This window comes from Rissa tridactyla, chromosome 3 (assembly GCF_028500815.1).
Source record: "Rissa tridactyla isolate bRisTri1 chromosome 3, bRisTri1.patW.cur.20221130, whole genome shotgun sequence".
NCBI lineage: Eukaryota > Metazoa > Chordata > Aves > Charadriiformes > Laridae > Rissa > Rissa tridactyla.
Window position 1 is genome coordinate 115,675,219 of NC_071468.1, and position 26,980 is coordinate 115,702,198.

Genomic DNA, 26,980 nt, shown 5'->3' on the forward strand with positions numbered 1-26,980 from the left:
CATAAGGGAAAACCAGTTCTTGGCCTGGACCTATGCCTGTGCTAATGAAGAAATCAACAGTAGAGGGCTAGCTGAGTCATTCCTCTTTAAGGATCATCAAATATCCAGCTTCTTAATTATTTATTGGTTGCTAAGACCAGCAGCCAACAACCATGCTCAGAGCTGTACAGGGTAGTCTTCACCACACAGCCTAAATTTGGCATACCAACACTATCCAGCAACTCACTAGATGCTCAGTAGACATCCAGCAATGCACTTGATGGGTGGTGAAAGCCAGAGCTGCTTGTAAAGTGCTAGAGAAGTTATTTTCCAAGAGAAGTGCATTTTAAGGAAGAACACAAGGAATAGTACACAATAGGCACCAAAAGAATTGACTGACAGTTCAAAGGAAAGTGGTGAAAGACGTTCTTGAAGGTCTGTGATTTCTCCTAGAGCCACAGATTATGGTATTTTTCATGTCCTTTTCAAGAACACTTACATAAATCGAGTTTCATGTGTGTAAAGAAATGTTAGGGAGAAGAAGCTGTAAGCCCATAGCCAATATAGTTTTACACATAATACAAAACTTTCTGTCTAAAGTGGAAAAAAATAATCTTGGGTGCAAGAAGGAATTTCGATAAAGTTCAGATAGAACAATTCCAAAACAAAAATAAAGAAGTGTGTAATTAGCTGTCCTGTCACCATGGTCAGTTAAAATGAAACTCACCCCACATGAAAAAATCCATCCTTAAGGCCTCAGGACAGTATGGCCAGCCACACTAATCCATGAGCACATCCCAGTGAGACCAGCTGAGTGTCAGACCGGAAGAGTCACCAGCGTGAGGCTGCAGGTGGTCTCTGTACACAGCAGAGACAACCAGCAGAGAGGAAATCCTGCAGGACAGAGGAGGCTCTGCCTGGAGGACTGAAGTAGACTCAGCAGCCTGTGTAAGTTTGGGAAGAAACATGGGGGGTTGTTCTTTGTAAGGTTTGAGAGTTCAACTAATAAGGGATGGAAGACACTGAAAGAGACTTCTCCTGAGCAGAGCAAGAGTCCCACAGCCCTATAGAGTTGTGTATCGCTGACATCCTGCCTTATTCTCTGAAGTACAGTACAGTCCTTCCTCTGAAGTGTGTCTGACCAGCCTCACTGGCTATGGCAGGTGAGGAAGGACAGCAGGATCATGAACACACTCATCAGTATGTGGTTATTCCCTAAGGGTAGCATTTAGCACACAGACCCCTCCTACCTAATATAACTTTAGATGAGATCTGCTCTCACCTACTTTAATGTTTCCTTATTGGGAAGTTTTCTCCTCTGCTTTCTGAAAATGTACCTGAGATTTTTCTGTAGCCTGGTGCTGAACTCCTGGAGAATAAATAGATAAAGAAAAAGCCTCAAAAGAATTTACGAGACATATATAAACTGAAATATCTTCACATACGTTTGGAAGAAAGCCATGCTATGTCTGGACAACTCTTGAGTGGAAAAAAAGTTGTTAAATAGATTAATCATTCACCCATAACATGTGATTCGAGCAGCCCTGGTTAGAAGCCGAAAGGCCAGAAAGAGAAAAGGTGTCATGATGAGAGAAGGGAGGTAATTATGTGGTTGTTTGGAACAAGGGAAGGAAGCAAGAGGATGAAGAGATGAATTAATTCAGAGACTCCGAGACAGACTTATTTGTGGTGAATTTCGTTCTGGAAGAAACTAACTTGAACTTGATGCAGAAGGCGAAAGGCTAGCCAAAGAAAGGCCAGATTGAAATGGAGTCAACAGGTCCAGTGATGCGACAAATAAAATTACGGTTGCAGCAATACGTGGGCAAACTAAAATGGAGCTGAATAAGAGGCAGAAATACAAAATGAGAAATTAGATGGGCAGGGCAAGAACTCTAGCAATACTGAGGAATGAAAAGGAAGACAGAAAGAAGTATTAATGCATGCAGGAGGAGAGGGGTGTATTGCCTGAGAAATAAGGATTGAAGAAGAAAAAAAAAACACAGGAAAACTGGGTATGAGTTCTCTGGTACAAGCCAATATACCTGTTGAAGAGCCAGTAACAATTTTCTCTTCAATTTACCCTAGTATGAAATACAGAAAAATAGGGACAGAAGACAAAATAGTAAAGTGAAACTTAGGAAAAGTAAATATAGACAAAAAGTGATAGTGGGTCTCAGCATTGTGGATTTTGTGGCTGCAGCAAAACCATCAGTAGGCTTTATTTTCTTCTCACAACTTCTGCTGTAAAGCTAGAATAGCTTAACTTGATTCAGCCAAGTCAAATTGCTGTAAAAGAGAGGAACAAGCCCATCAACTCAGATTTCATTATTCCACACATATAACGTAAAAATATTGAAAATCAAATGCAAGTTCCATCACCAAAGACATAGTAAAGACAGAAGGGAAGTTAGAAATCAAGAAAACAGATAATACATTCATCCCTTGGAAAATAGTTGAGATGCCTCATATGACCAGAGTGCGTATTCTGCTACCCAAACTTAGCAATAAAGTTCTCTAACTGTTCAAGTTGACTCGCTCCTTAAAGGTACAATAAGAATGCAGAATCAATAGACCTGGCAAAGAATTTAACTCATTAGTGGTGACAAGTTCTGTAGACAAACTTTTGCTAATCAGTGCCACTGATCAAATTATTGTTTTGCTTTATTTTTTCAATAGCTTCTGTGTCAGGAACTGTAATACTAGTACAAACATTTTTATATGTTTGATGCAATATCAGACTCCAATAAAGCACAAGCATAAAGTGTAGGGGGAGTCAGCACGAGCAGCCAAGGCACAGGCAGAGGAAGGAACAACCCTTTTTAGTGATTTACCATGTTCTCGTCAGGTATAACTGGCAGTGGAATTGGAGACCCAGAGAGCAGTCTACAGGGAAATGGCTGGAAGTGGCAGAGCCGCATGAGCATGACAGGGATTCTGGAACAGCTTGGCCTGATAAAGGTCAGAGTCAAAGAGCTTCAGCACAGCACCGTGCTGAAGCCACTGTTCTGCTTGCAGGCCTCATGCCAACATCCCTGCAGGGTGCTGCCCTGCGTCATGTAAACACTTCTGCTGGGTATCCGAGGCACGGTGCTGCACTGAGTGGTATGGGCAAATAAAATGTTTCATCGAAAGCTATGAACACTTTGGGGCAGCTGGGTGTCAGTTGTTTTTTTTAAAAATTCTGCTGGAGGCTGAGCACACTTCAGCTGCTCCTTGAGTTTAAATAAGGTAAACTTGACGGTGTAAAACAGGTCAATGGCTTAGTTTGTGTCTTCCAGACTCAGAAGTGATTCTTTCTAATACAAGGAAAGCTTCCTTCACTGCTGCAGCTCTCTGAGCAGTTAAATATGCATGTGGCCAAACTCAGTCCTCGTAAAACCCAATTGACTTCATTCAAAAAACTCCTATAAAGATGACTGATGTCATTGGAGTCCCACCAGGGATGAATTTGGCCCATGCCATTCCTCCTGTTTAGTCATTGGATAGGAATGTAGAGAAGAAATGCATGCTGGGCTCTAGGACTCCATCTCTCAACAAAACTGCCAGGGCTGAAAAAGAATTACACGTGAATATAAATTTGTCTTGCACACTCCATTAGATCTCTCAAATCAGCCACCGCTTTCAGCTTCCCAGGTACAAATCAGAATATCTCCTTTCGCTGCTGAGGGCTGAGCAGGAGTTTCTACACAAGTGTGCCAGGCCTCTTGGGAGCAAAAGCAGCAGCATTATCCCAATTTACAGATGAAGAAACCAAAACAGGGAGCTGAAGTGATTTGCTTCAGCTCACATGTGGTGACAGAGGTAGAAGAGGTATTGAAACTTAAGTACTTACGGCTCCTCGCCACTTAGGCCGTGTATTCCTGTGATATATCCTTTTAATTTCCCTCTCCTTTCCCCATCTCCCTTCTCCCCTGCCCCCAACCCCATCAACATTGTCTGTAGCCACACAACTGGGAAGCTGGGATTAATCCATCCCTAGGGAAACTGGGATTAATATACAACTCATGCGGAACCTTTAAAAACCCAATGATTTGTGGTTCCCTTTTCAGAGGCACATGTAATCCACAGCTGAAAAGTAACTATTTGCTGTTCCAGTGCACATTCTGAGAGAAGCTTTTGCTCTGTTTTATGAATGTACACTGAAGACCCCATCTGACAGGATTTCTTCCTGCATCCAACAAAAAAAACAGGCTGAGTAGGCTGTGCAGAATCAGGCTCTTGTGGAGTAGTAACAGTTTATGGGCAGAAAAAGAATGACTGGAATGCGAAGGGGGGGAAAAGAGAGAGAAAGATGTGCCAAGACATCTTTACATTTTCTCTTGTAACTGGAAATGGTTAAAAAAAAAAAAAAAAAGACAAAAAAATCTGTGTTTCCCTTGTAAATCTTGCAGGAAGAGACAACTAGAGTCAGGTGCCCTGGTTTTTACTCTTGCAAACTCCCATTCAGTGATGTTTTTATGATGAAAATGCAAAATTTAAAGCAACTGTGAAAACAGAATCAGCTCTCGATTGGCAGACAGAGGCCTAAGTAAATTTTATTCACTGCATGAATGTCAGATTAAAACACATGCAAAGAGAGAAAAGAAAAAGAAAGTAAGGAGAGGTAATTAATCATTTAAATTATTTGTGATCCTGATTCAAAAGGCACATTTCACGTCTAATTCCTTTCATTTATTTTGGGGGTTAGTACGACTTATCTCTTCGGGCTGTCATGATTTCATCTCTTCTTTGCTTTCCTTGGAATCACTGAACTGATACTGCCTAGCAAAATTGAAAACACTGGGGGGAACAGGCGAACTGTTCACCAGTGCAGCTGAGAGCATGACCAGAGAGATAGCCTTTGTTTGCACGAGGTCGAAAGCGGCCTTCTGGGAAGAGGAAATACACTCACATATATGAGCAGTACAAATGACAGACATTAAGAGGCTGTGTGTGCATCCTGTGCTCAATATGTACACATAGTTTTAATACATCTGTAATTCTGATTATGTCAATTCTGGGGATTTTTTTTTTTATTTGCACATAAAATTACATGTCCAAGGAAATTCTTGGCAGGCAGATCATCAGGCTTCAGCCTTTACAAATGAAACGCTTCTCATGCCCAGCTGGGAGGAGCAGTTTCTCCACCTTTGCGACCCTGCAGTTATAATGGTTCCCAGGAACCAGTAACTGACACGGTTTCTTACCTCGCCATGGGTGTTTCAGTATGCCAGTGTTAAGGAGATGGTGGAGCAACCGTGGGAAAGCCTCCGTGGAGTGATCCTCCCTGCATCCCTTCCTCCCTTCCTTTGGACCCGACTCGGATTTCTGCCTCGTAGTCACGACCTCTTTAAAACGACAGGCTCTGAGCAACAGAGCCCTTCACTTTCTCCCTCCACGACCGGACACCGGGAGCATCCCTATTCCTTTACTCTGTGCCACGAATGACACAAGAGGGACGGGGAAGTTCATCGAGGATTTTATCTCCTAAGTTCCCTTTAGAAGAAATACACGGCGCGGGGGGGAGTGGACGACCCAGCCCTTAGGCGGGCGGTTCACGCCGTGTCGGTGCTGGAGGCTGCAGGTCCCTCCTCGGAGAGGCGCGGAATGCCGTGCCCCTTGTCCCGGCGGCCGCGCACGCCGGCGGCTGCCGGGGACCGCCCGGCGCGCTGGCGGGGGCGGGTGGCCTTTTCCAAGGAGAGCTCTGGAGGCAGCGACCCGCGCGGGCTGAGGCGGCCGCTCCCGCTGGGCTTGCGCAAGGCGATGGAGCTAAACCCCAAAGGAGGAGCCGGGTTTGCGTGGGGGGAACCTTCAGAGGCAGCGCAAATTGCCCCCGAGAGACGCTGCCGAGAAAAGGCAGCCCGATTTCGGGTCGGCAACGCGTAGGCTAGCGCAGCAAAGGGATTCTCCTTGCTCCTGCCGGCCTCAGCGCAAAACGCGCCCGGCGCAGCGCCGCGCAGAGCTCCGCGCTCGCCCCACGGTGTCGCAGCGCGGAGGGCCAGCCCAGGCGTGGGTGATTGCACGCCCGCGCCCCTTGCTTGTACCGAGAGGTTGGTTTTCAGATGCCTTTTAAGACAAAACTAAAAAGCCTTTACGCGGCGTGGGACGCGAGTGGCGGGTGGGAAGCAACGCGAAAAAAAGCAAGCCGGCTTCAAACTCTGCCCGTTGTCCCAGCCTCCGGAGAGGGATGGACGCAGAGGTGTCATCTGGGCACCCTGCGCTTCCCAAGGGCCTTCCCACGCTGAAGGTGGACTCCGCAGCAAGTGCGTTTAAATCAGTTACGATCCGCTCGAATCGGTGTCCAATAAAAAAAAGAAGGGGGAGAGAGGTTTCTCCCCCTCTCCCCTCACATTAAACGACTTGCAACCGCAACTTTTCCCCTGTCGTTGATAGGATTCCTTGACCAAATAAAGAAATATTTTCTAAAAGCGGAGCGGGGAAGGCGGGAAAAGGAACCGCTTTGGACCGAGCGGCTTTTGCGGCGTCAAAGCATCCGCGCTTCGGCCGCGCAGGAACGGTGGGCTCGGTCCGATGTGACTTGGGACGCGTCGCCGAGCTAATTTGCGGGAGGCTTTTCTTATCGCGGGGGGCACTGTCTTGTGGAGGCGGGGGGAGAGGCTTTTGGTTTTGCCGAGGGGACGAGAAAGGAGGGCAAGAGGCGCTTCAAAGGCTCAGGCGGATCCCCCAGCCCTAAGCGCTCTCCCCCGTCTCCATCCAAAGCGGTTTCGCAGTGGAATAAACATCTCTGATCTAAGACAGCTGCCGGGAATCAAAGGCCGCCCCATCAGCGCTGAACCGGCCGAAGATGCGACTGAAAAATGCCCGCTCCTGACAAGTGAAGGGAAGGCTGTGCGAAGGCGGCTCTCCCCGCAGCGCCTTCAGGCTGTGAAAGCAGCAACAGTTTGCCCATTATTCATCTGATTTGTTTTATAACACTCCTGACACCTAATCTTATCAGCTAATACCCAAGATTTAGTTACCCAAGACGATTTTTTTTTTTCCACACTAGCAGCAAAATTATTTGACTCCCTGCAGATCTGTTTACTTTTGTCAGCCTCAAAAAAAAAAAAAAAAAAAAAGGGAAAAAAATAAAAAGGACAGAAAAATAAAAAGGATAAAAAGGAAGAGAGGAAGGGGAAAACTTATGCATAAGGGAAAGATCCAGACTTTCCAAGGCTGGTAGAAACGAGCAGTGAGGAAATGCCAAGTTAAGTTAAAAAAAAAAAAAAAAAAACACACAACACAGCAACAACCAAAAAAAGCTCAAAAAAAACAAAACAAAAACAAACAAACAAAGAAAAAAAAGACCCTTTCTGAATATTGACAGAGAGGGTTTGCTAGGGAAAAGACCAGAAACCAAATGAACACGTGTGTAGTCCATGCAGACTTGCCTGTAAAATAACGATTTATTTTAATACTTAAAAAACACACACAATCCAGTGATAAATGTCAATTACCAATAATCAGCATAAAGTGCCAAACAGCCATACAACTTTTTTTTTTTTAATAAACAAAACTTATTGGAATGTCTCTTAATTTGAATACACTGTTCAGAAAGCCAGCATTTAAAAAAAATACGCTCTCAGGTTGAGATTTGTTCTCTCTCATCAGGACGCACGAAGACTTTAAAGTACCACTAAAACCACGTTGTGCATACCGTCGGTTTGACATATTGCCATCTTTCTTCCCTCTGGGTTTTTTTAAATAAGTCCACAAGTTACAAACCTCCTCACAGCGCACTAGACCACAAGGCCAAAAAAATCGGTCTCCATGTCCCATGAACACTGATTTATCCCACACACCGGGGACCCGCAGGTCTAAGATCTGGATGCATTTTCTAGCACACAATAGGACTCCTCACTTGAGAGATTTAGATCATTTCCAAATATTAATTTTCTTCTCCTTTTAAGAAAACAAACTAGCAAATGAGATTTGCAAGTTGCCCTTCTCCTTGTCCTAATGGTGCTGTGATGAGAAACCACCGTTTCAGTTCTTAATCGTCTTCTGGAACTCTCTGTATTTCCTGAAGTGTAAAAATAAGAAGCTTTATACAGTCAAAAAAAAAAAAGTATAAAATAAGAGGTTGGGGTTTTTTAAAAAAAAAAAAAGTAATACTTTTGGAAGCTACAATTTTGGGGCTCTTTGTTGGGATTCGGTGGGGGGGGGAATTGTGGGTTGTTTGGTTTTCAAGAGATTCCTGTCCAACACGTGAGCACCACCTTTTGGCATAAAGTTTATCAAAGCCACACAAGTCAGCTAGCACTCTCTGCATCATTCATGTATATTTTAAATGCAAAATAATCTTTTCACCCACAACTTAGGAAGTCAGTTGCTTGGGCAGTTGGGGGGGCGGATTTTGCTCTTTTTAAAGTACAAACAAAAACAAAACACAAAGTTCAGTGCTCCCGTCCTGAAAGTTTTGTTTCTGCTTCTGGTTTTGGTGTAAAGTCTGAAGGGGAGGAAAAGTTCATAGAAGCTGGAGATTCAGCACTTAAGTTTGGCAGGTTTCAGTTCCTTTACTTGCGTGTGCAGTGTCTTGTGGACAGCTAGCGTTCTGGACTGGCAAAATCCTTTCCCGCATTCTTGACACTTAAAAGGCTTTTCTTTAGAATGGATATATCTAGGGAGAGAAAAACAATTGAGATGTCAGAAATAACCGGCCTGAATTCAGCACTGACCTACCTGACAGAGAACACACTGGAGCTATTTACACCTACTGCTGAAACCGCGAGTGCCAGCGTGCGGCACGCGGGCGATCATCCATACGTGTGTGTGCAAGAAGAAAGGGGGGTGTCAGAGGCTTACAAGGATGCCTTTCGTAGAGATAAAGAGCTTCTCTCTAACTTTGGGGTCATCAGGCTACGTGTCTTCATGACACTTCTGAACGATCACAAAGGCAGAGGACATAAGACGATGCAAACGGAGGGTGAAAACGTCTGTGGAAGCTAAGTAGGAGGCTGCGCAAGTCATTTTTGCAGGGTGAGGGAGTACAACAACAGGTCTGTCTTCCAAAATGAGTTATCTGGGCTCTTCCACCAGCAGTCGGCAGAGGAAAACCTAGAGGGAAAGCTGCCGGCCAGCCAGGAACGTGACCTTTCGTACAAGCACCTTCCTGAGTCTAGGTGGCTAACCGAGAGAGTACAGATACACACAGAAAAAAGGACAGGAAGAGAAGAATCGTCGTTACCTGTGATCCCTGAGGTGATCCTGTCTTCTGAAGGCCTTGTGGCAAATGTCACAAGTGTAGGGCCGTTCATCGGTATGGGTTCTTTCATGGATCAAAAGGTTGTAGGACTTGGTGAAGTGCCTGCCACAGAATTTACACACGAACTCCTTCTTGGTTTTGGATGGTAACCTTCCCCGTGTGGGTTTCTTCTCTGGAGAGAGTTTAGTCACCTCAAGCAAAGACCCCAGCCCTGGGGGTGAGCCCTGATTGTCTGCCTGTCCCAGTTTAGAGTGGTCCTCTTGTGTGGCAGCCACTGCTAAGTTGGCAAAGTCGAAGCGGGGTTTGGCTTTGAGGGTCACATTGGCGGCCTCTTGCTTGGGCTGGATGACATGTGGGAAGAGCGGGAAGGTCGGCAGCTGGAACCGTGCATCCACCAGGCTTGACACGCTGGGCACTTTGGAGAAAGAGGAACGGGGCAGATGCATGGCCGGGTACCCCAAAGTCCACTGGTGCAGGTGTACGGCGTGCAGGGCGCTGAAGCCATAGAGGTTGGAGAGGTGGTCAGAGGGCACGGCGGGCAGCCCGTTGAACGCTTGCAGGAAGGAGTAGTTGGTGAGCTGGAGGGAAGGATGGATAGGCACTGGGGCCGGCAGTGTCTTACTTCCCATGGTGGCCGCTCAGGAGGAGGATTTTGGGAACAGGGGAGGAAAAGATCTGAAAAATAAAGATGGAGGGGGGAAGAGGGAGAGGTGCATTTATATGAAGGTAAAAGTAGAGGGAATTTCTCACCTCATCCCTCATTAACACCCTTCTCCAAAGCCACAGGAGAAGGCTGCCTTGGATTTGGAGAGGCCTGACCAGGTCTTGGCTGCGAGCGTATCCCTCTAGACTCTCCATCTCCCCGTCCCTTGCACACAAAAGTTGTACCCCATCCACAGTCATTCACACACCCCCCAACAGCATCCCTGTGCTAGGTAGACCTCCGATGATTCTCTGTACAGGGACAGCAAAGAGATGCCATTTTGGCCCGCAAAGCTCAGGCTTCTCCCATGGAATTTAAAATCCCTTCCTGGGCACCCTCAGCCTTTAGAAAATAGTGGGATACTGCTCGCTATGTCTGTCCATGAAAACTGCCTTTAGCCCTGACCATTGAGTTGACGTGGGGAGAAGGTGCAGAGAGCTCACTGCCCCTGGGCCGCTCAGCTCCCTGCGGTCTGGCCCCAGCCAAGCCTCTGCCTCTGGGGTGGTGGAGGCAGTTGGGTGCTCAGAACTGCACATCGTCCCTCATTCAAAAAAGAAAATACGCAATTTTTTTTTGTGGGGGGGGAATACCAGCCAACAGCCTTCCCTCTTATGTACTGCAAAAAAGAAATGGGAAAATGCTGAGTTTGGGTGACAAATCTGAAGTGCCATTTGTTCTCCCCAGGGGGAAGTGCCTGGCTTCAAGCCCACATCCTAATCTAGGCAATTGCTTAATTAGAACCCTTCAAAAGGCAAAAAAGCGAGGGCTTGAGGGACCCTTCCCATGGGGACACCCAGCCCACCAGCTGCAGGGCCGCAGGGCTGCAGCCCTTCCCTGGCCGCCTGGATGCCAACACTTTGCTCTGTGTTTCAGGGTCCCACCAAGCCCCCAGCCTCTCCTCTGGGCCAGATCCCTACCCGTTCCACCCCACAAGGCGAAAGAGAAAATGCTACCAGGCAGCAGCATCGAGGCGCATCTGGCCCTGCCTGCAAATTCAGCCCCGGCTGCTGTCAACCATTTGGCAGGCGATGCCTCCCGAGGGCTAATGGTGGGGACGCAGCTTCCCCTCTTTGTGGGTGCGAGACAGCACCCACAGCTTTCGGAGGCGTCACATCCCTGCAGCCCAGGGAGCCTCCGCCTGACCCCACAGCCCAGATCTTATACTCATTTTCCCCCCAGCCAGCTCTGGGATTTGCCCTCAGTGGGGATGTTCTCCATCAGGATCCCCATAGGATCCCCGTAGAGTCCACACAGTGTGCTCATGAGATCCCCACAGGTTTGTTGCAGGGTTCCTGCAGGATCCACATAGGATCCCCACAAGATCCTGGCAGGATCCTCGCAGAACTCAGCCTGCAGGGTCACTTCATCCCCACGTGAAGAGTGAAGGCCCTTTGGAGAAAAGCAGGCAGCAAAGTGCTGCAGAGCAGTAATTGTCCCTCTGGGTTGGAGGGGTGGAAACTGGTGGCAGAAGAGGTCTAAAGACCAGGGAAACAAATCTGATTTATATGTGGGCTGTTGCCTGGACCGAGGAGATGTGGCTGGGAGGGTGTGAGAGGGAGAAGTTTACTCTGAGCAGCTTTATACGCCGGGTCCACCTTTCACACCACTTTACATAAATCAGCAGCAGGAAGAGAGACCCAAACCTAAGAGGAATTCCATCGCAATGACCCAGAATAAGAGATTGTGACATTTTGCCTTTTTTAATTGGATACATTTTGGATCGTGGCTGATTGAAAAATGCACACATTGCGTTCTCCTCCCTTTTCCCTCCTTTTTTTTTTTTTTTTTTTTTTTTTAACTATTTAGGGACAATGAGTCAACTGGACTGTTTTGCTGTTCAAATGGGGAAATGCTTTTTATTTTGTTAGTGCTGCCTATACGCTAGGCGTGTCCACTTCGAAGCAGAAATGCCTCAATCGATGACCCCAAGAGCAAATTACGTGGAAAACACTCTTGGCCGGGCACCTGAAATGTCTGTTTCTGTCTGTCACAACGGCTCTGTGTCTATTTTCCTGTCTAGGTAGCCCTAGATCTCTGAAGCGTGAAGCATGCTATTGCAAACTGAGTTAATTTCTGGGCTTAACCCCCTTTCTTTCTTTGTATCCTTAGAAAACATTTAATACGGAATATATAAGCAAAAATCTACTATGCCAATTTGGGTAAATTCTTGCTTGATAACATTTAAAAAATTCTCTTTCGATTTCCCTGATGAAGAAGGGGGCAGAAACCGAGGAGAAATACAGTCGGGTCATAACAGCATCTATTGCGCCTGCGGTTTTTTGCTAGAGCAATTTTACTATTTTTCAAAAAAAGAAAATTAAAAGGAAAAGAAAGAAAACAGGGGGAAAAGAAAAAGAGGGGAAAAAAAAAAAAGAATAAGAAAAGGGGAGGTGGGAGTAGAATGTTCACGTTACTACAAGTTTATTGGCGCTTTTCCAGAAATGTAAGCTACACTTTTGCTCCGTGCGACCGGGATAGTCAAAAATATAGCTGAAGAGCAGACTATTTCATAAAGAAGTCCCCTCTTTTCGGGACATCAAAGCGAACGTGTTTCACGGCACAGTAACTCTCCGCTCTCCCGCTTGCCCGCAGAGAGATCAATGTTTCTTTGATTTCGGTGTCACCTCCACCTTTAATTCTGTTTCATGTAAACAGATCGTTATCGGGGCTCCTTTTTTATTTTTATTTTTTTAAAGAAGAAGACCCCGCGAGTTCTCTGCTTGAATTCCCCCATCACAATAAAACTGTGCGGGGTTTTCTTTTTTAACACAAACTAGCTCGGTGAGTAATTAAGAACAAACCTCTTGTGTTCTGACTGAAACAAAACCCACTCATGCCAAGATAAATTTACCCTGCAAAATAGGATCATAAACTTGAAAGTCTACATCTGTCTCTAGCTTTCTTACCCTTTGTCCTGTTTGAAGATACGATAATGCTATTGTCCAGTTGCCATTGTCTTGAAACCATTGTAATCTTAACCTTCCAGATTAAATTCTACCTCCCCTACACGCCAAAAAATGAAAAAGAAAAACCCAGACGGCTTTTTGCTGGTAGCATAGCAAGGGGGGGAAATTACATGGATTTTTAAGGAATCTTGTGGCTAGTCGGTATTTTTCCTTTCTACCTTGAATTATCAATTTCCGATGTGTCCTTTGAAAGGGATATTTGTTACATTAAATACCTGACTCATAAATAATGAGGTTTGCTAATTAGTTCCACATGGGAGAATGAAGGAGGTAAATTACCCTGAGAACGTTGCTTATTTTTACAAACATGATAAAGTAGTGGGCATAAAATGCTGCATTCTTGGGATAGCCTCAAACTGCAGCAATCAGATTCATCTGTCAAAAAAAGTCCCCCTGTTTTGCCTGAATCTTTTAAAGTTTGGTAGTCCTGTCCTTTCGGCTGTATCGCATCGGTGTGCAGCATTTTGCCACCAGGTCGGCTACTTATTTTGTCCCCTTTGAGGGGAAGAGATTTTCCCTTCCTATCAGTTTAAGCGAGGAAAGAGAGCTTACAATTTATCTGTGTTTGGAAAATTAACTGGAAAGGGAATAAAATTGCCCTTTCGCTTCGCATTATTCGAGCGTGGTGCTCTTGAGGAATAAAGTGCATTGTTCAGCACAGATTTATTCAAAGTATTAACGAAGTGTGCAGAATCTATTAAAGCAGGTTTATTCGGGGCTAATTGAGCGTGAAAGAGTTAATTGCTAACATTAATGAGGACTGGAAGGACTCAGTCAGCATATGCCTTGGATATCTCCGCTCAATCCTTATAAAATCATCATTCACGTTTTATCACGAAATCGGTGTTGACAAGTTCCTCCAGACCACCGTTGCGAACGCGGCGGATTTTAATCTCGCAATAATAGTAATAATAATAATAAATAACCGGGTTCCAACTGCAGCAGAGATCTCTACACTACCCGGGGTAGCATTTATCCGAAACAACAACAACAAAAATATGCCCGGGCCCGGCTCCCGGCGGGACCGTGGCGAGGAGGGCCACGGGCGGGCTCGCCGGGCGGGAGGCGGCGCGGGTGGGTGCCGGCGGGGCGGCCGCAGGGACCAGGCTCCTCAATCCTCTCCCTGCAGAAGTTTTTAGGTTGGTTTGGGGGCGGTTTGCGTGTGGTTTTGTTTTGTTGTTTTTTGGCTGTCTTTTTTTTAATCCCCTCGGGTGTAAAAAGGCTCCCGGCAGAAGATTCATTCTCGCTCTCTCTCTCCAGAGAAACGCCCGGTGCCTTCCCCTGCGCACGAATAAATCGTCCTTCCTCTCTCCCGGCGGCAGGAAGGATTCCTTCCCTCTGTCCTCCTTGCTTCCCACGGCCACAACGCGCACAGCCACGGTGGCAAAACCTTTGGGGTGACACCCCCGCGGGGCCCCGCAGCGCGTCCCCGGCCCGTCCGTCCCGCAGCCGGGCTCCCGCCGCGGAGCGGAGCAGCGCGGTGCTGCCGCCGCAGGATCCCCCGGCTCAGCGCTAATTTAAAGCTTGGCCCTTTTTCTCAGTTGGCTTCGGATTTACTAAACTGGACCTCCTATGCACCTGTCCGGGACGCGGCTCTCACCCTCCTGCCCTGCTCGCGTTTGATCGGGTAATTCCCGCAGCGCGACTGTAAGCTCCAAAATGCTCCATTTTTACAGTTTCCCTCCCAAAAGCCAACTATAACAACTATATCCTAATCCTCGGCTTTGCACTGACACTTTATAGGCTCGGCCTGGAGAGAAGCTCGGTCTCTTCCTGCGCTGAACTTGTTTTGATCCATTCAGACAAATATGAACACTAGATTAATTTCTGTTATGGCCTTGGGAGGAAACAGAGGCGGCTTCTCGGACCCTAAAACACTAAAAATGGAGTAGAACAGAAAGAAGGAAAGAACAGAAAGAGAGAACAGAAACAAGAGAAAGGGAAAGAAAATGAAAGAAAAGGAAATAATAGTGGAGAAAAGCTGAACCTTCAAGTCCATAAAGGGCATTCAGGCTTCTGGTTTGCAGATCGTATGTGTCATTTTTAGCTCGGGTTAAAGACACGGGTCCTCCGCAAGGGGGGATAAACAACTTTGGAAGGGGAAGACAAATCTTTAAATAGCAGCAAAATATCCGAGCCCCATGTGAAGGCTTCCCCCAGCCCTCCGCCCGCCCCGAGGAGAGCAGTCTTCCTCACGTGAGCCACAATTTCCCCACTTCTGCACCATCCAGGGGATGGTGGGAGGGGATGGGGGTAAAGAAAGAAAAGAGGGAGAGAAAAGGAGGTGTTTGGATCGATATCCCCAACCCCTGAGGCTTGGCAAAACAAAAACCAAACAAAATGAGTTATTCTTTTTATTTACCTAATCCCGATCTGTGCTCCACCGCTGGCAGCAGTTAAAAGATCCTGGGCTAAATTGGAGTTGGTAAAATAAAATAATGGGGAAAAAATAGTAAAAAAAAAAAAAAAATAAAAAAAAAATAACAGGTTGGGCTAGGTCAGTGTCTCTGCCCTGGGGGGCACAGCTCTCTCCCCACTCCACCCCACTGCTCCTCCAGCGGGTACAGGCAGATCCGAACGAGCAGCGGGGCCAGGCGTCCAGGTGCTCTGGCTGATGGGGACGGAGGTGCTCTGTCGCCTCCTCCTCCTCCTCTTCCTCCTGCTCCCGGCGCCGTCTGCCTCTGCCGGAGTGCAAACGCGCCCGGGAGCAGCCGAGCTCAGACTGAACCGATCCCTTCCCTCCAGCCTCCTCCTTATTTCAACCCCCCCTCCCTCCCAGCTCCCCCCTCAACCTCCCACCAGACTCCGGGCATGCGCACGCGGGGAGAAAGTTTTCTGGCTGGGAAGAACCAACTTTTCAACCCGCTTCTCCTGGAGGCGCAGCAGCCTCGGGGCTCGCAGCCCGCAAACGTGTGATCTCGTCCCCCGCCACCACCGCCCCGCCCGGCTCCCGCAGCCTCCCCCGGGGCATCTCCCCGGGGTCCCGGCGGCGGAGCGGCCTCCCGTGGGGCGTGTGTGGAGTCCCGGTGGAGATCCGCGGAGGAGGAGCGCGCTCCGGGAGAGAGAGAGCCCGGCCCGCTTCTCCGCACCGCTCCGCATCGCTCCGCACCCGGCTGGCCGCGCCGAGCCGCGGGACGGGACTCACCGGGACCTGCCCAGGGAGGCAGCGGGAGAAAGGCAGGAAAAAAAAAAGAAAAAAAAAAAGAAAAACAGTGGGGGGAGGATGGAGGGAGGGATCTGCTCCCTCCGGGAGGATTTTGGGATCGCAAGTTGTTCTCCCTCTCTGAGAAGACCCTGCGAGGGGATTCCAGGAGCCGCTTACCTGTGAGGGGTCCACCCCGGGTTAGCGCCGCTTCCTCCCCCTCCGCCCCCCAGCATCCCTCTCGGACCCCACTTTCCGTCTCAGCGCCCCTGACGTCGCTGCCTTCCTCCCGTCCCTCCTCCCACGGCCCGGGACGGTCTCTCCCCGAGCCCCGGGAGGGGTTCCGCGGCGTGCGAAGTCCCGCGGGTGTCCCGCGGATCGGGAGCCGCAGAGCCCTCCTTAGCTCCGGGGGGAGTCAGACTACCCGGGCGAAGCAGGCAAAGCAAAACAACCTTCGAAAGAAAAAGGTTAAACGTGCTTTATAATTAATCCTGAGGCCATAATCTCCTTGCTTATTTGTTTTTCTATTCATCCATCCGTTCACACTCCTTTAGATCCGTGAAGGGGGAAAAATTGCTTGGGTGTATTACATTGTCCCTAGGAACCGGGGTAATATAATACGCTAGCGAAGACAGATCCGTCAGGATAACATGGTACCGTGCTCAGGGACACACATGTGTTATTTTATTGTTCATGTCACTGCCGTTGTTACTCTGATTTTTGCCCATCTCCGAAGGAAAAACAAAAAAAACCCAAACAAACAAATAAATAAATAAAACCAACAAAACAGCGACAAGAAAACACTGCATTATCGTCCTGCAGAATAAGCGTTCATACACGACAGTAGCGTGGCGAAGCAAGCCCTAGCACTGCCATTTCATCCCCAAAACATCCCTATTTCTGGAGAGATTCTGGGGTCCAATACTGCTCACTGCTTTGGGCAGGCGAAGAGATTTTCGTTCCCTCCTTTTGTAAACGAGTGGCATTTTTATGAGGCAGAGACGAAGGAAAGACATTCCCTCATTCCGGCTTCTTCAGTTCTCTCTCATTTCGTGCTGTTATTTTCTTTCCCTCTTTCTTCTTTATTACTCTCTCCCCCTCCTCCCTCCCCCCAAAAAGAGATCCCAAATCCAAAGCCTAGCATTTTTGTTGCTGTTCCGGGGGTCTAAATGTCGAGAGTGTGATTCTGTGCCCGATTCTGTAAATTGATGCCTTCGAATAGCTTCGCATTTTCAAAAATAGTTTTCAAGTTCTGTTGTCAGGACACGAACGTAAGATCCCCGAGTGTCCCTAAACCAAGGGACAGACCGGAGATGTGCTCTTGTAACTGGACTTTTCTCTTTTCCCACGGGAAGAATCTTGGTAGAGCTGGGGGTGGGCGCGTGCATTAATAAAACAAAAATCGCAATTCTCTTTAGAGAAGTAGCAGATTAGTCGAGATGGTAAACACAACAGCAGCAATGATACCTGCACGTGCTGCCTCTAAGGGAACAAAAAAAAAAATTGCACTTGCAGTTACAGAGACCATCATTCCGAAATAAATACTTAAACATCGAAATAAGGGGCAGTAAAAGATCTCGGTGTTTAGGGGGGAGGGAGACACAGAAAAAGATTCCCACGCGAAAATGGTTTATAATCAAAGCGGGTCGTTGGGATATTATTCCATCCCAGAGTATTACTGGGAGCTGCAGCTGAAAGCTGCCTGAGTAACGTATAGTCTGATATTTACGTATTTGTTAAAAAATAAAAATATTTGGACTTGTCAACCCACTGGCGATTGAACTGAAGTTTCAGGTTAACTGTCTTGTTAAGTGCATTTGGTTTAAATATCTGCTGTTTAAGTTATGAAGGGTATGCTGTTCCAAAACCTTTATTCTCGGATGGATTTTTATGATGTCCCTTGCTAATTTGCATTATGTCAACTTGTAACGGTGGGGAACCTAATACCGGGAACGGGATACAAAACCACTATTAGCACTGACACGCAGGGAATACGCTGCGCTTTTCCACAGCGAAGATCTGCTGTCGATTAGGAATGTTACAACTTCAAGAGACTCGTAAAAAGTGAAGGCATCTGCTCCCAAAGCCAGCCACGTTTGTAGGATTTAGACGTGACAGCGAAACCCAATTCGTTTCAAGAGAAATCTGTGGGCTGACCGGGGAGACCGGAGCCCCCATCCCGATTTCCCACCTGCATCCCCTTCCCAAAACCATCCCCGTCCCCATCCTGACCCTCGTATCTGCAAGGTGAAGGCCCCCCTGGGCTGTCACCCCCCGCCCTTTTTTTGGAGAGCAGCATCCCGGACAGCACCAGCCGGCCGCCACACCGGGTCTGCCTCCCTGCTCCGCGCCCGCAGCGCCGGGGCCGGCACCTCGCCCCGCCGCCGCCCGTCCCGGTGCCGCTCCCGGTACCCGTCCCGGGGGGGTGTGTGTGGGGGTGGGGGTTACTTCGTGCCCCACCTGCGGAGCAGACTTGGGCACACGAGGAGCGCATCTGAGGGCATTTCCCCTTCCCTCCCGTAGGGAGCCCGCTGCGCTTGTCACCTCGTCTCCAACGACTTCTGGTTTCAAGGGCTAATCCTGCGCAGCGCAGGTACTGGGGATGGCTCCTCCTCTGGTTTAAGCTCGTGTGAATGCCGGGCATCCCTGGATGCACCTACACGGCTGCTGGGAAAGGGGTGCAGGGAGGGTGATGTTCCTCTTCCCTCCCTCAGCTGGGGCACCCGGCTTCACCTTCGGGACCCACTCAACCTTCGCAGAATAACGATTCCCGGCCCCATCCCGCAGCCATGTGCAGGAGAAAACTCCCTTTTGCTTGCGTGGGACTTTCTCCCCACCGGGGAACGGCGCGTGTCCCTTGAAAAATCATTTATTGAGGAGAAACAACCGCGCCACTTGCGCAGCATCAGCCGCTGGCGCCTCGCTAGGGCTGCGAGGAGCAGCGGGTCCGGCGGGGCAGGGTGGGGATGTTTGTTTGCTCGGCGGGTTTCAAGGGCTGCTTCGCCGCCCCGGAGTCCAGCAAACATCTCGCCCCCCGCAACGCGCCAGTGGGTGGGAGATGCCTGGTCGAAGCCGCCTCCAGTCGGCGAGCCCTGCAGTTCCCAAACCTCCCGGGGGAAGGGAGCGGGGGAGCAGGGCAGAGCTGCCGGCTCTGGCGTTTCCAAAGGCTCTCCGCGCTCGGAGCTTCGCCGGGAGGGAAGGAGGGAGGGAGGGAGCCAGCCCCGGCGGCAGGGACGCAGGAAAGAACAGGCACAAGTGCACTGCAGCGTCCCCCCCTCGTTGCCCTCCCGCCTCCACGGGCAAGGTGTCCCCCCCCGCCCCGAGACAGGCCCCTTGGTTATCAGTGACACCTGGGAGCTATCTATATATTTTTTAAAAAAATTATTTTATTTTTGCCTTGCTTCGTTTTGTCTAGTTTTTCCTTTTCTTGCAGGTTTGGTGTCGACCGCCGTGAAGGATCAGAGTGTGCGGGCTCTGACGGCCCCCCCTCCCCTCCTCGGGATAAACTGGACTCAGATGGAAACGGGAGAGCCAGAAAGGGCCAGGAAGGGCCACGGGCCCGTCGGGGCTGAGCCCGATGCGCACTGCAGCGCGCACGGGGAGCGCGGGGGGTGTCGGGACGCGAAGCCGGGCGCCGGCGGCAGCGCAGGAGCTCCCGCACCCCCTTTCCGAAACTGGTCCCGCACCTCCCCCCCCCACCCCCACCTTGGTCCCCGGTTCGCCCCTCAGGTCCCATGGAGCCTTATTATTTTAATAGCTGCTAACGACAAGAGACGGAAGAATAGCGGCAAGCAACGCGGGTGGAAACTGCTCCCGCGGTGCGAGTAAACGCTCTTCTGATAGCAACTCCCGCCCCCATCCCCCCGAAAAAAAAAAAAACGGCACAAGGATGGATATAACGTTGTTCTGCCAAATTTTGGCTTTTTTTTTTTTTTAATGAAAAAAAACAAACAACAACTACTTCTAGGGCTCCCTGAAAATCAGAGCCAAACTTTGCAGCATCTCCATTTTGTTAGCGACGGGGGAAAATCGTTTGCTGGCTTTTTAGTAGCGGTGCTGAGATGTGACCCAGCGCATTGATACATTGCTGCCCTTGGCTAGCGGGCTACTGCGCAGGGGCGAGCGATCCACCGGCGCGTAAGCGCAGCCCCCCTTTGCCTGCGCGGGGAGCTACGGCCCAGCCCGGCCCCGCGTCCCCTCCGCGTCGCGGGACGGTCACCCAGCAGAGCCAGACCCCTGCCAACAACTTTTGCGGACTGGAAAAGAAAATCCAGAGCACGGAATAGGGCGATAGGGGATTTGTCTTCTTCAAGAATCACAATGGATTTTGCAAGCGACTAATTAAGTGCAAGATCTTCCCCCCACACACGCACACGCACACACACCCTCCGCCATACACACACCCCTTGTTTGCAAAGCGGTGTGAAGTCGGTTGTGTAAATGATTCCACTTTAACTTCCAGCCCCTTTAGATCGCTAATAACGCCGAGCTGGTGCTGCTCACACTGCTGCAGTGAGAGTCAGCATTTCCATTATAATTTCCTATTTTCAGGAGTTTTTACAGTGGTCATAAAAATTCAATCCAGGCTCAAACTTGGCATCCCAGGGCTCCTCCCAGGAGTCATTTCTTTTTGTTGTATTTGAAAGAGGAAACCATTTATCTGTTTTTACATTACAAGAGAGCAACAAAAGGAAGCGAAAGCAGGGTTTGGAGAACATTTTTGTATTTTATATTGCTTGCTTTTCCTCGGTTTTCAGTATCTGCCATAGATGTTAAAGGAGTACAGTACACAATAATTAATAACACATGAAAAACCATCAGGTTATGGAGAAGCCAGAGTCTGCAATCAGAACTGGTCATATAAAATACCCTTTATCATTCTAAACCCCTTTGCTTTTCTAAACTGATAATTTGCTAGCAATACATCCAAAATGTAATTTGATGCTGGGGGTCACTTTGATTTAAAATGAACTGATCATTTTTGAAATCTGAGAAAGTTTATATATGTGCTCATATTTAAGAAGAATTTCCTACAAGTACAGATGTTTTCACTGCAGATTTGAGGGGTCTGTCCTCCAGCCCCCTTTGTGCAAGTATATGTATAACAGTCAAATAATCTTTGGATTTAGGTGTCCCTAAGTATTCATTTATATGATGGATTGTAATGGCTATATGGTTCCCTTGAAACCATTATATTCTATCAGGTCAAAACCAGCTTCTTAAAAAAGTTCATTTAATACAAGGGTGGCTGGAATGATTTGTGTACATTGCATTCGCTCACATACAATTCCCATATCTGCTGGAAAATGAGTAAGGATTTAATGACCCCACAGGAGCTGAAGGTTTTGGTGACATGAGCTCAGAATGGGCCTATGAGACACAGACCAGTGTGAATTGGGACGCTCAAGTGGAATGCCAGCAAAGCCTGGTCATCACATCATTTTGCTGTGGATTATGCCTATGCCACATGTTTTACAGAGAAGTCCTTTCTCTACTGCTATAAAACATGCTTTTCTACTAGCCTAGAAACTTAGTAGGGGTATCCTCCAACTCAGCCAGCTCAGGTTTGGCTATGAAAAAGGATCACAAGGAATGATATCTCACAGAGACGAAAGAATTATTTCCAGGTGGTAAAAAAAAAAAAAAGTATGTATGGAATTAGAGACATATATGTATACATATATATACACGTACATGTAGAAAAGGAAATTACCTTTCTATGTGTATGTAGATATATAGAGAGATTAAGACAGACAGCCTTCCAGTATACACGATGGAGTTAGGGGTATAACTATATTGTTTCAAGGAATGTCAGCCACCTTTATCTTTTGAAATTTTTGCGACAACATGTATTTGATAAGGCTTATATTTACTACAGCTAGCAGTTAAAGGAGGACTCCATAACTTTTAGGGAATGAAGGCAACATTTGCTTGCCGTGATCTGTCAAACACAGGACTAGAATCAGGATTCCACAAGATTTATCTTCCCTTGAGGGGTTTCATCAGAGCGACATTGGGCTAGTAACCTCTGGTGGATCCATCACTTCCCAAAAGCCAAGGAAACTAATTCTCTGACTTCACTTACACCTGTAACTCAGTCCAGATGTGTTACTTTTCCAATTAGACTGTTGCACCTAATTTAGGAGTGTTGACTCCCAGATTCTTCACGGAGTGGAGGTAAAGCCAACCCACGTTGAGATCTGATTCACGTTTGAGAAACCTTTCTTTTTTTGACATACCGTATGCTGCCACATATACAGAGCCAATGGTCCCTATTTTAGGCATCTCAATTCATTGCCTGAACGTTAAGTGGGATGCATATAAATCTTCCTGTTTCTGCATTTTTATCAGGCTCTATCTTCAGTAGTTCACAAAGTACATATCTGCGGTAGTTGATAGGTGTTACACCTACATGACAAGAATCTTGTTACATCTGAAAAATGAAGCCTTTTTTTTTGCGCAAGAAGTGGTTGGAAAAGCTTTTCCTAGGGCTTATCACAGCAACAGTTCATGGCAGCAATTCAACATCTCCTTGGGGATTAGCAGGACTGGAGATAGCAATACAAACAGAGATCCAGGTTTTATATCCTAATTATCTGGGGTCGTGTTCTGGCTTTGTTCACTGCATAGATCCTGGTAATGAAACAAGGCTCCAAGTTCATTCAGTTGCCAATGATCATATCTCCCCACCCTGACAGACTGGGCACCGGAGCCCACAGACACATTCAACCCCGTGCACTAGCATGAGGGGAGATCTGACCACCGTTTGTGCCACAGAACTCCCAGCCTCCTCCCAGTGCTGTGCCCACTGAGGCATTTCATTTCCATGGCTTTGACTCACCAGCTGCCATGCCTGTTCAGAAGAGAAAGCAGAGTGAAGAGCTGCTGAATGTTGTGTGCAAAGCCACTCTGCAGCCTTGGACAGGCTCCCAGGGCAGCTCTGCTGGGTCAGATCTGTTGACTCACAGTTTACAGCTCAGAAATGTGGGTGGTATTTTAAATATCCTATGCCTGGGCCTTGGAAAGCCTTCAGGGGAGGTCAGAGCCCAGCCCAGTAGTCAATGGGGGTCAAGTCTAAAACCAGGTTTGGGACGTTCACTATTTCAGTGAATATTTGGGACTGCTACTATTTCAGCTCCTGTAGAGTGACAGGGGAATCCACTCCAGGAGTAAAGGCCCGTGCGCTGGGGTCACCTTCCCGGCTGCACACAAATGTGTTGTCAATAGCTGGTGACCCCCGCACCGCTTCCCGTTCAGTTGGCTGTGGCTCTGCAGCTAATTGACCAGTGCTGCTGGCAGACGCAGTGGCCAACCCTCCACAGGGGACAAGGACATTTTTAATTCGGTGGCATCAGTCTCCAGTCCTCTAAATCACATCCACGCCCCCTCTCTTCTATAATATGACGATTGCCAGAGCATAGTTGGTCTCTGGCCATATACACTGCCGACATGACCGTGTGACTTTGAAGCAGTTGTGGGGTTCCAGTTTTCTTCCACAGAAATCTGTATGAATTTTTATGATTGACTTCAGCGACAGTAATATCTAACAACTGCATTACTGCGTTACTGCGGATTCAATTTCTTGGCTTGTACTCGGTGGAAAGCTCATATTTTAACACAAAGTATTATTGTTGCTAATACAGAACTAGTGTCTGGCTAAAGTACATAGAAATACAAGGCAAGGATTTTATTTTAGCACATCCCTAAAATGAGGTTTATTGAGGATAATATATAAGAAATCAGAATTTTAGTTGCATAATCACTCACAATGCCTTTCCTGTTTTTAACAGTTTCTAAATATATACCATCGCTATAGAAAAAATGGCATGCCTTTTGTTTTTCCTTTTTTTTTTTTTTCTTTTTTTTTTGGTAGTGTTAGCTTTCGAAAAGGATATCAATTCCCACTGAAACTACATGGAAATAAAGCTGAGGGATCAGCTGAAAGTCACAAAAGCAAAGGAAGTTAAGAGTCAAGCCGGAAAGACCATTTTCTATCATACCCAGCTATGCTGAAGTGTTAGAGATAAAGGTCACCTAACAGGGGGGCTTTGTGCCGTCAGGTGATCCTAAATACCAAATACGCTGTAATACCTCGGCCCAAGGGGAAGGTTAAGTACTGACAGAGTTTCAGCCCTAACCGAGAACTTCCTGCTATTTCTGGTTTGGGGTCAGACCCTTAAGGTTATTTTGAGATAGGCTTTTGTATGTAAAACTGCAGGAGTAATACTGTCAGGGCATTATTGAACAGACGGGACCATAAAAATCTTTTCTTAAAAGTGCAATCCTGAAGAAAACTCGCCACCTGCTGGCCAAACCCCCCCTAGTGCCGCTCTTTTCGAACCAGCAGTTGCTAAAGTCATTATTTACCAGTTTACAGCGGCTGAAATCGTCCACAGTTCATGCTTTCTCCAGTTAAAACGTTGATTTGGGGAGCTTTTGCCTTAAAGGAAAAAAAAAAAAATTCATCTGAAAATCTTTATGTGATGCTGTTTTGCACTGATGTTTGAAAATACTACTAATCAAATGTTTCAACATAAATAACAGTCTCTCAAGGCTTCAATGTTTTTACACGGGTGAGTTTTGTTAAATGCTCTTGTAAAATGTATATATCCTCTTTCTTTCCCTTATGATTGTACCAGGAATCTTTGTGGTTTCCTTTGTGATATTTGTGTTGCCACGGAGTCTTTTATTTGCTGTTACTACTTTTATTTACTGTTACTAAATAGTAACTGGAGATTTTGACATCTCATTAGAAATAGCTCTCATTCCTGTAATGGGAAAGGGAACACCTCTCAGGGCTAAAGCTCACCATCTCATGACTTACCTTTTTTCAAGTAGACATTTTGGTAAGCAACTCTAGACTATTTAGTAGAGATAACAGAGGGGTTTTTTGTCAGTTAAATAAGTCAGGTAAATAATGTCACCTTTCTTTCTTAGTGTCTTTTACAGTCAGCTAAGCCAGACAAAAGACCCCAATCTGCTTTGTGTAGACCACTACACAATAACCCAAAACACAATGTGTACATTCTTCAAAGCTGGCGTTGGGTTTAAGTTTTCTTGGTGAGGACTGTGAATGCACAAGCCGCAGAAAAAAGACTCGCAACCAGCAGGGTCTGGACTCAGCAATGGAGAAGGCAATGAAGGCTGGGTTCATCCAGACTCAGTGACCAAGGGTCCCATGGAAGGGGACAGCACTCAGAGTAAGGTTACACGTAGCAAGGTATAGGAATCCATCTGTCAGTACAGCCAACAAAGCAGAGAAGGAAAGGAAAATGTGGATAGTTCTCCAAAATGGAAGAGACCGGTAGAGAAATATCAGAGACTATTAAAAATCCTTACTTCCAATTTATATTACATTTGAATTTCAATTCAATGCTCTACTTCACAAAACTGAAGTTGAGAGATTTGTAGGAAGCAGGAGTCGTGGAAGAATTAAAAAAAAGGATGTATATATCATAAAATGTAAGCATAATACTGAGAAGCTAAAATGGAAATATTGGTTAGAAGAGCCAAAAGAATTAAAAGATGTTCCTGTGAGTTCATTTAGAAAACAATGGGAAAGTAGTCTAACAAAAAGACCAACTCTAAAATAAGAATTTCTGCTCAGTTTGTGGTAATAAGGATGATCAGAGAACAGCAGCAGAACAAACAAATGCAATTGAAGCAACAAAAGAGAGGATGTCTCCAGTGTAATGGTGAATATGAGTGCTAAAACCCACGCTTCTCCACCCAAGAAAGGGTCAAAATGTGAATGAAGAGCCCTGGGATTAGGTCAACGGCTTCTACACAACTCATCTATAGCTTTGTTCAAATCATTTGATCAGTTCTCTGCTCTGCTGTACCCATCTGTAAAAGGTAGGTAAAAACTGCCAGAGATTATGTGAAGAAAAATATTAGATATCATATTTCATAGAGCGGAAGAGAGCTGCTAACAGTCTGCATTTTCTTTGAGTTGGTCTGGTCTCAGCTACTGTTTTGTTCTGTCCGGGTTTGGTCACAATACAATTTGGGGAGCGTTTGTCTGGAGCTGTCAGTTTGCCCAAATTACTTCCTAAATTGTACGTGTTTTCACGAAACCTTGCTCGCATAAAGCAGCGGTAAGCTGCTAAACTGCTAGCCTCTCTTTTGGGGCAGATTTAGGGCAGGACCAGCGACACGGGTTTCTGACTTCAAGTGTAAATGAATGAGGGAAAAGAGCTGAGGAAAATCAGAGGTCTCATGTCAAACCGAACATAGTAATCTGTCTTTTGAGCAGGTGGCAGTGGTGCCCAGAGAACTGGGGCTGCTGGCAGTGCTAGCTGGCTGTGATTTTAATGTCCTTCCGCATTTGATCAAACAAACTCCATCAGAGCCCTGATTTTAAAGAGCATCAGGGTTCGGATGAGGACACATAGGGCACAGACATCAGTTATTGTGGCACAAGTGAGGTTGTCCTATGTTGACCAGTTGCTCTGTAGCAATTACACACATGCTTTAACTTGCTGTATAGAAAAAAATTAACTTTGATTTCTAACTCTCAAGCTTTTACTTGACGTATACCCATGTATGTCACGGAGCACAAGGAGAGCAATATGCTGAAGCAGAGCTACAAACCGGCAGAAACAGCAGCTGCTGTAAGCTCATATCCTGGAGGTAACCTATCCATATCTTCATCTTATCTACATTCAGATGTTAGAGAAAGAAATCTAAGAATAAACAGTGCTAGGGCATTTGTGGCTGGTCAAGAAAGCTTTAGATAAATTCAGACAGAATAAGATGGAAGATCTGAGTACGGGCATCTCATCATATCTCAGCTGAGTATATGCAAAATTAAGCTGGTGACCATCCCAAATAACATTGTCTACTCTTTCTGACTCTGATGGAAAACAGTTCCTTACTTAACCAGCTGAAGACATTACACATGTCTAAGAGCTAGGAGTCCAGCCTCAAAACGGCATCTTATCTCTTCACTAGCAGCTGTTCTTTGGTCAGACATCAGGACTTCTTCTGGCTAGTTACTGGCC

General features: G+C 47.0%; 1 protein-coding gene across 1 annotated transcript; it reads right to left on the reverse strand.

Annotated features, from left to right (window-relative positions):
* Positions 1-7,348: 7,348 nt before the first annotated feature.
* OSR1 (odd-skipped related transcription factor 1) lies at positions 7,349-15,550 on the reverse strand. Its single transcript, XM_054195626.1, has 3 exons — positions 15,198-15,550; positions 9,149-9,841; positions 7,349-8,581 (listed from the first exon to the last, which is right to left on the reverse strand). Exons 2-3 carry the CDS (start codon positions 9,793-9,795, stop codon positions 8,446-8,448), a joined length of 783 nt encoding a protein of 260 aa, XP_054051601.1. The 5' UTR covers positions 9,796-9,841; positions 15,198-15,550; the 3' UTR covers positions 7,349-8,445.
* Positions 15,551-26,980: the final 11,430 nt, after the last annotated feature.

Coding starts and splice junctions, on each gene's coding strand:
- OSR1 (XM_054195626.1), bottom strand. CDS start 9,795: ATGGGAAGTAAGACACTGCCGGCCCCAGTGCCTATCCATCCTTCCCTC. Junction 8,582..9,148: donor GATCACCTCAGGGATCACAG/GTAACGACGATT, acceptor TTCTCTCCCTAG/ATATATCCATTCTAAAGAAA.